At 39.1% G+C, this 8,795-nt stretch overlaps 1 protein-coding gene across 3 annotated transcripts in view; it reads right to left on the bottom strand.

Annotated features, from left to right (window-relative positions):
- Positions 1 to 226: 226 nt before the first annotated feature.
- OXNAD1 (oxidoreductase NAD binding domain containing 1) overlaps positions 227 to 8,795 on the bottom strand; it is a 38,229-nt gene continuing 29,660 nt past the window's right edge. For 2 of the 3 annotated variants that reach the window (XM_063114894.1, XM_063114895.1), the window contains exons 7-9: positions 2,367 to 2,609; positions 1,507 to 1,615; positions 227 to 828 (exon numbers count right to left, since the gene is read on the bottom strand). In XM_063114894.1, the coding sequence (XP_062970964.1) occupies positions 674 to 828; positions 1,507 to 1,615; positions 2,367 to 2,609 (507 nt within the window). In that variant the 3' untranslated portion in view covers positions 227 to 673. Of the gene's footprint in view, positions 829 to 904; positions 1,030 to 1,506; positions 1,616 to 2,366; positions 2,610 to 8,795 lie in introns of those variants that run through there. The other variant, XM_063114896.1, reaches the window with a different exon arrangement.

Genomic DNA, 8,795 nt, shown 5'->3' with positions numbered 1-8,795 from the left:
CAAGACAGAAAGGGTTTCATTTGAGAAGAAACTAACAATTAGTCAGGATACATACTTATGATATTCATTAATAAGAAAGCAAATATGCTGGATATTCAACTCCCTAAAGCAGTGTTCCTAGCAATTTTCTACTTCCACACTCATCTTTGATGGTCCAGATAAATAAGGCTACAGGCCATAGTAAAGTAAACTAAGGCATTAAATATAAAGAATTTTCAAAGTAAAATTATTAAGAAGTATGTAAATTATAAGTTTATTGGACATAAGATATATGGATTGCTGTCAAATAATTTAAAGATAGCCTACACTTCACACACAAAACCACATTTTCCTGTGAGTAAATATAAGTATATATTGTTTCTTCCCCTTAAAGGCAAAAGAAAAATCTACATTGGCCAATTCATTGTATATAATGAAATAATTACATTGTTATTAATAAAAGAAAATCAATATAGTAAAAAATAGTTTGATCAATGAAGTTTTTGTAAAAAGTTTATCATCTAAGTCTGTCAGCTGGTTTTTCTCTTAATTCTCCAGCCAGTCACTTAGTTCACAGCCTTAAAAAATAAGACAACTCAAGTAGAAGTAAATTCATCTTGCCACAAATGATATAATATTTCTTACTATCCTGAGTGGATCCTACTTCTTTCTTTTTTCTGCCTTTGCTTGCTCCCTACCACCACTTCTCAAAGCAAATGTGTTCTTTGGGAACATGGCTGTCTTCCAGTTGCTTGGAGAAAAAGTCCGTCATTGGAGGTGGGCCACAAATATAGAACAAGGTCTCTTTTGAAATATAATCTCTTATCTCCTTCTCGGTTATTCTTCCTTCTACCAAAAAACAGAATACACACCAAATTCAGCCAGACATGTTTATATTATGAAATGAAAAAGGACTAACGACAACTCAGTAACAGTGTTTATTTGCAATAACTCAAGCTCAGAGAGTCTAGTCTTGAGCCAGTTACGCAATAGCTCCTGTTGGCTTTCAGGGCCAGACCCAAGCTGAGTGTATCTCCAGGATTCCTAAACCTATGAAAAGCAAAGGGGGAAGTTAACCATAATGCACTTTTCAGAGAGGGCCAGCTAGCTTCCTGGTCTTTGATGGCAATGCAAAATTGCCTTCAGCAAAGTAAACAAACTGTTTTGTAAAAATCCTTCTAAACAGGAGAAACCATGAGTAACTTAAATGACCATTATTAATGGCATATAGAATTGATCAGCCAAGACTGGAATACAAACTTTTTTATGTACACTACAGTGATGACACAAAGGCCCTCTAAAAAATGTAGAAAATAAATTTTTAATATGGGCCGTAGAAAACCTGAATATAACAAGTAAATCCAGCTAAATATCTCCTTACTTTGCCATGATGAATCATCTCTCAGTTCCCCAGGTAGTGACATTCCCTGCCAGCAACTCCCAACAATAAAGCATCTACACTCAACCAACGGGCATGTCCATCAAATAAATGCATGGAGATAGTCAAAACATCTTTAGGGGACTTACCCGTGATGTATGGCTTGAGTTCTGCACTGATCTGTGTAGTCTGTCTTGTAACATGCAAACTGCATGCAATCTTCTCAGGAAATTCATTTACTAAATTGAGGATATTTTTCTGGAATGTCAAACATATTTGGTCACACTACAATTTAAAAAAAATCAAAACAGATGTGCACAACCATTGACGCAGAACCTCGACTCCCATTCTGCACACGTCTGCTGCTCTTGCTCTCCACTTAGAGAGATATTGTTTGCAGCCTAGCAGGCCAGAGCATTCAGAGTACAGAAGGCTATTTGGCTTTAATTGAAATCTGAATATGCTAACAAGCATATTACTAACTCTCTGGGAGTTTTTTCTTTTTCCTTTTCACTGACCACAGTTGTGTCTTTTACTGTTTCTGTTCTTTTGTTTGTTCCTGCAGCTGCAAAGCAATCCCAAGCAAAAAGCCTTCCCCATCAAATGTACTCAATTTCAACAGATGCAACTGATGGGGGTTTCATTTACCCAGCTGGGTCCAAACTGTCTAGGTCTCACCTACTCTGTGACACACGAGTCCACTTGTAGGTCTCGACTCTTTCCAGAATCTCAGGGCCACGGTGACCTTTCTGTTCATCCAACCTCCAGATCACATCCAACCAAAACCTACCCTATCCTGTCACTTAATTGGGAGCCTCCTCAACACTAGTATTTTTAATTGTCCTGGGTAAGCTGTGTTGGTTAATTCTCATTTGACCTTGCCAAGCCTTTTGTTTGAAACTTTGCAGAGAAAACAAAACCTGGAGAAGATATTTTCATTGACAATTAATTCTACTACACAAGTTTGCTTACAGCAAGCTAGGGAACATACACCCCTCACCCCCCTTACCTTAAACAGGAGTTCACTGGTATTTTTTGCACTGTAAAATAGTTTTATTGTTCCTATCTCATATCCACTTCCTTTGTTTGCCTGCTCTCTGTGGAGATCTGCTGAGTGCCGCAAGATGGAAAGCAGGGGGTTAATTCCAACTCCTCCTGCAATCAACACGAGGTTTCTAGAGGCATCTGTGGGCTGAGGGTCAAAGAAGAACTCTCCACCCACTCTCACAGCCACTTCAGAGTCAAGTGTACACTAAGGCAGGAAAGAAAAGATCCTTTAGTCCTTTGTAGCACAGGCCTTAAACCAAATGTTCTACTTTAATAAAACTAAGTGCGTCTACCTCCTGCATTTTTATCAGTATTTAGGACTACTTGCTTTCAATCTTCCCAGGGCCCTGTGAATTGAATCCACTTGTCCATTTTATAGGCCATTTGCTACTCCACCTTCATGATCCATACTGCACAGCCACTCCAGTATTGAGAAAAGGAGACTTGTTTCAGTAATTTTGCCATTTGTTAATTTCTTAGGTTATGAACTAGGTTGAGGAAGGACGCAATGGACTCAGGCAGGGCACGGCTCTGAAGTATGGATTGCCTCTATCTGAGCGGTGCTCCTGTGTTCTGATCAAAGCTGAGAGAAGGAGGATAGGGCAAGTCTCACTATACTGGCTGTCCTGGGCTTATCAGGACTAAGTGTGAGTACAGAGGGCTCCCTCCTGACCCCCAGCAGGACACAGCCACAGCATCTCTGCAGGCTTAGACATTACTGCAGCACTGTTCAGTGCTATTTGCATCTCCTGGAGCAGCAAGAACAGGCAGCCAGAGGCTTCACACTAGGGGGTGAGTATCACACAGACCTACCCAGGTAAAGCAGGTCACTAATACCAGACATACCATCAGAGGTGAATGCGCTGGTTCTCATTAGGGTGATACCGGCCTTGACAGGAGTGTCTGGAAACTTGTGGTGATATTTTATTATTGTCACAATGATTTGGGGAACCCGAATGGCATTTAGAGGGCAGGGCCAGAGATGCTAAATGTACTGCAAAATTAGTGGTGTCCTAGCATTGGCTCCTACTAAGCTGATAGCTAAAATCTGCAGGAATTTTGTCTGTCAGTTTCTACTGGTAGTTTGAAATCAGCCATTGTGGGAGTATTTACAGTACAGAAATCAACAAATGATACAAATAAGGGATTATTTTATTTGGAGACCTGGTTTACCAGCACACTATTATCTGCAATGTACAGGACTATCCTGAACAATGACTTCTAAATGGCCCATGGGACATTTATGTAGGTGAAAACTGTAATGATCTGAAATTAGATCCTAACTCATTTTACAAATAAATTCTAAGTATTTTTTGCAGATACTAATTTGGTCTGGATTTTCCAAAATGTAACCAGCGTGAAGACACTCCTCTGTTGTGTTCAGAACTTTACCACACATGCTCACTGTTCTGGAAAATCACACCCCATTTAGTGACATGTCTGGTCCTTCTATCACCCACACAATACACCTGTATCATCTGCATTTGTAGACAACGTATTCATGGTGATTCTATGGTTAGGAACAACTATCTGACTATTTCATTCTATATTCTAGTTTAGCTATGCCCAACCACTTATATACTGAAATAGATATTCTTTGATTATGGATCTCTTTCCTTTACTTTTTCTATGTATTACAGTTAGAGAATTATGTTATTTAAAAAAAAAAAAAAATCTATGTGTTCGGTACATCAACTATGAATTTCATTTCATGACAGTTCTAGAAAGGTAGTTCTGGATCTGACAGGGTTGGGAATCCCTTGTTTGGAGAAAAATGCACTGATCTAGGAGTCAGATGATGAACTTTCGTCACAGCCCCTATGAAATCCAGCAAGTCCCTTAACTTCTCTAAGCCTCTGCTGCTGCACCTGGAAAACGGGTAGCAGTCCCAGCTCTGCCCACCTCACAGGGTTGCTGTGGGCCATCTAATGATACACAGTAGGGGAGAACTCCCCGCTGGTAGCAGGCTCTGTAGAAGAGGGTATTTTGGTCATTTTGCTGTCATGGAAGTAAAAGTGCTGGGGTGCCTGCTTCCTTCTTCTGTCACTAAAAAACAGAATCCAGGAATAAAGACATTTATATTAAGAGTATAGTTTTGTCTCATGACATATTCCTGGCATAAGTCAACTAATTTCTGAGAACCAAACCCTTAGCATTCTCACCTTGGCACCTCACATGGCAGGTAACCAGTAAGTCCTTTTGGACATGGATTTCATTTGGGGCTCTCCAAATTAAAAACAAGTTAAACTTACAGAAAATCAAGGAAAAAATGAAAATTATTTGAATTCACAAAACACGCTTTTTTGGTAAAGAACTGTTAAATGAATGGAAATCTCTGAGGGAAAAAAATGTTTGAACTTAACTATTTTAAGTATGTAGGAGATTTATACATGAATGATGGTAAGTGGGTTTTCATTTTTGACAAAAGAAATTAGCAGCAAGAGAGCATTCAGTTAGGAATAACTAAAATCTAAGAATCACTATGCTGGCTACCAAAGTGCTTTAAAATGTTCCTTCGTTTCAAGTCTCGAAAATAGAATCTAAGATAAGAAAGGCTCTTCCTAAGGCCGACAATGGATTTTATCTTCCTAATTCCTCCCTCCCTCTGTCTTTCACTTGCCTGTACACTCTCTTTATCTATAAGAATGTGAGTGTAAAAGAAACTGAGAAATGAGTGAGAAATAATTTTCTCCACTGGCCATCTTTGGCATGCTTAGTAATGACAACAAAGAAAGCTTTAGGTTATTGTTTTTAGTATTAGCCTATTTTCCACCCTAAAGTTGGCAAGAAAATGCACCCCAGGGAAAGATAATATACTCCAGAAGCTTGTCTTCTCCTTAGTGACAAAATAATCTTCAGTAGGTCTATCTTCAAATTTGCTAGCATCTGGAAAGAATCAAAAGCTACCTTTGTCTTCTGTTGATCAATAAAATTGCCTGGGTAGCATGAACACAAGACTTAAAGTACTGCACAGTATAACATGTAAGTGAGTGAAAGGACATTACTTTCAATTACATAGCAATGTATCTAATTTGAGTTTAGATTTTCTACTTGTGAAGTAAACAACCTTTCCACAGCAACTGGAGCCGGGCACACAATAGCTGTCTAGAACCCTTTACCTTGCCAGGATCTTGAGCCAAAGCAGATAAAATAAAGGAAGAGGTTTATGGCCCTTTATTCCATGTCCCAACAGAGCAGCCTGCTGCCATCCAGACACTCACGTGCCTCCATTGTCCACTCTAATAGCTTAATAAGACAAATCCTCAGGAGGAAAACAGCCACCTGAAAATGGTTCCAAGAAAAATCTGACTTCATAAAGGCTGTCTGCAACTCCCACTGGGCATAGTACAGCAGGCACTACAATTAGGATGTGCAGTCAGGCAATGCCACTCTGAGATTTTCTACAGCCCCTAAGAATAAGTTCCTTCACTGAAATGCCAATGAGGCATGAAACCAAGCAGGAAGCTGTGGACCAGGATCAGGCAACTGGGTGGGAGGGTGGGGGGGGGGTAACCATGGCACTAGGAGCTGGGATGGCTATACTCATTTCAACTTTGAGCAAGGGTTATGTGGACACCTTATTGGTTCCACCCCAGGGGCATATTTTAGAGACTCAGAGAGCAGCCTAGAGACAGAAATGGGTGAAAATCCAAAGAGAATCTAAAAAGAAATGAGGCAGCCAAGGCTAAACTGAAGGGGAAACTCAGAAGGATGCAGGGTTAAAATGTGACACGACACATTTTATAATGGAAATGCCAAGGCAAGTTAGGGGTGGGGGGAGTGTATTTATTCTGAACAGACACAACTTGACATGTAAACAAGAAGAAGAAGAATATATTTTTATGCCCCTATAGATTTAAAAAATATATATATTAAAAAACTGTCTTAACTCAAATGGCATGATACTGGCATAAAAGTAGAAACTCAGACCAGTGAAGCAGAATAGGGAACCCAGAAATCACCCCACAGACTTACAGCCAATTGATATTTGACAAAGGCAAAAAAACACACACTGGGGAAAAGACTCCCTCTTCAATAAGTGGTGCTGGGACAACCGGACATCCACATGCAGAAGAATGAAACTAGACGTGCACCTCTCATCATATAGCAAAGTCAACTCAAAATAGATTGAAGACTTAAGTATAAGACCTGAAACTGTACAACGACTAAGGGAAAATATAGAGGAAACACTTCAGGAACTAGGTTTGGGCACAGACTTTATGAACAAGAGCCCCAAAGCACAAACAACAAAAGAAAAAATAAACAAATGGGACTATATCAAACTAAAAACCTTCTGCACAATAAAGGAAATAATCAACAGAGTGAAACGACAACCTACAGAGTGGGAGAAAATATTTGCGAACTATACACCTGACAAGGGATTAATATCCAGAATATACAAGGAACTCAAGAAATTACCCAGTAAAAAACAAATAACCCAATTAAAAAATGGGCAAGGGAGCTAAATAGACATTTTTCTAAGGAGGACATACAAATGGCCAACAGGTACATGAAAAAATGCTCAACATCACTAATCATCAGGCAAATGCAAATTAAAACCGCATTGAGATATCACCTCACCCCAGTTAGACTGACTATAGTAAAAAAGATGGAGAATTACAAACTCTGGCGTGGATGTGAGGAGAAGGGAACGCTCCTACACTGTTGGTGGGACTGTAAATTAGTACGACCACTATGGAGAATAGTATGGAGGTTTCTCAAACAACTACAGATAGATCTACCATATGATCCAGCAATCCCACTTCTGGGTATATACTCAAAGGAATGGAAATCATCATGTCGAAGCGATACCTGCACTCCCATGTTCACTGCAGCTCTATTTACAACAGCAAAGATATGGAACCAACCTAAATGTCCTTCAGTGGACAAGTGAATGAGGAAAATGTAGTATATATACACCATGGAATACTACTCTGCCATAAAAAAGAATGAAATTCTGCCATTCACAATAACATGGATGAGCCTGGAGAAATTTATGTTGAGTGAAATAAGCCAAGCACACAGGGAAAAATACCACATGTGCTCACTCATAAGTGGGAGCTAAGAGAGAAAGAAGGAAGAAAGACCACAGTGGTGCATTGGATGTGCAGGGGGAGAGCACATACCTAGGGTTGCAGAGTGGGATGGAGGAAGGAGGCAGAGGAAGGGAGGTTGGGGATTAACTGGGTGGGGGACATGGGGAATAACTGCAATTTGTGTAACAGGCAGGTGATAGTATTGATCTGGCCATCACAACTTGGTTACAAGTGGTGACAGTCAGCTTTGTAGCCTATGAATATTCATAACCAATAATACATAAATAAATAAAAAAATAAAAATAAAACAGGAAAAAAATAAAAATTAAAAATTCTCTCGTAGTAAGATCTTTTTCCCTTTGTTGAACAGTTCTATGAATTTTAACATATATAAAGATCTGTGTAACAACCATCAAAATCAAGATATAGAACAATTCCATCACATCCAAAAATTCCCTTGTGCTATCCCTTTATGCTCATACTCTTTCTCTACCCCAACACTGATTTGTTTCCCATCATTACATTTTTGACTTCCAAAATGTAACATAAATGAGATTACACAGTATGCAACCTTTTGGGACTGGCTTCTTTCACTCAACGTGCCTTTGAAATTCACCCAAGTTGTTGTGTGCATCAATAGTTCATCCCTTATCCATTGCATGAATGTATTACAGTCTATCCATTCAGCTGCTGAGGAACATTTGGGTTGTTTCTAGCTTTTAATAATTATGTATAAAACTGCTGTAAATATTCATGTTAGGGTTTTATATGAACTTAGTTTTCATTTTTCTAGGATAAATACTCAGGAGTGATAGTTTTCCAGAATGACTGTACTATTTTGCATTCCTGCTAGCAATTTCAGCAATATCTAAGAGTTTCAGTTGCTCCACATTCTTGTCAGCACTTGGTATTGTCAATATATTTTTTTTTTTTAAAGATGACTGGTAAGGGGATCTCAACCCTTGGCTTGGTGTTGTCAGCACCACGCTCAGCCAGTGAGCCAACCAGCCATCCCTATGTAGGATCCAAACCCATGGCCTTGGTATTATCAGCACCGCACTCTCCCAAGTGAGCCACAGGCCGGCCCTGTCAATATTTTTAATTTTAGTCATTCTAATAGGTCTATAGTGGTATCCCACTACATACAGATTTAATCTGCATTTCTGTAATGCTTATTTGCCATCCTTATATCCTTTTTAGTGTCTAGTCAATCTTTTGTCCATTTTTAAAAACTGTGTTGCTTGTTTTGTATTTGTTGACTTTAAAGAGTTCTTTATATATTCTGGATACAACTCTTTCGTTGGATATCTGATTTGCAAATATTTTCTCCTAGTTTGTACCTTGTTTTTTAATTA

This window comes from Cynocephalus volans, chromosome 11 (assembly GCF_027409185.1).
Source record: "Cynocephalus volans isolate mCynVol1 chromosome 11, mCynVol1.pri, whole genome shotgun sequence".
NCBI lineage: Eukaryota > Metazoa > Chordata > Mammalia > Dermoptera > Cynocephalidae > Cynocephalus > Cynocephalus volans.
Note: the sequence above shows the minus strand (reverse complement) of the source record. Positions and strands in the feature narration are given on the sequence as shown.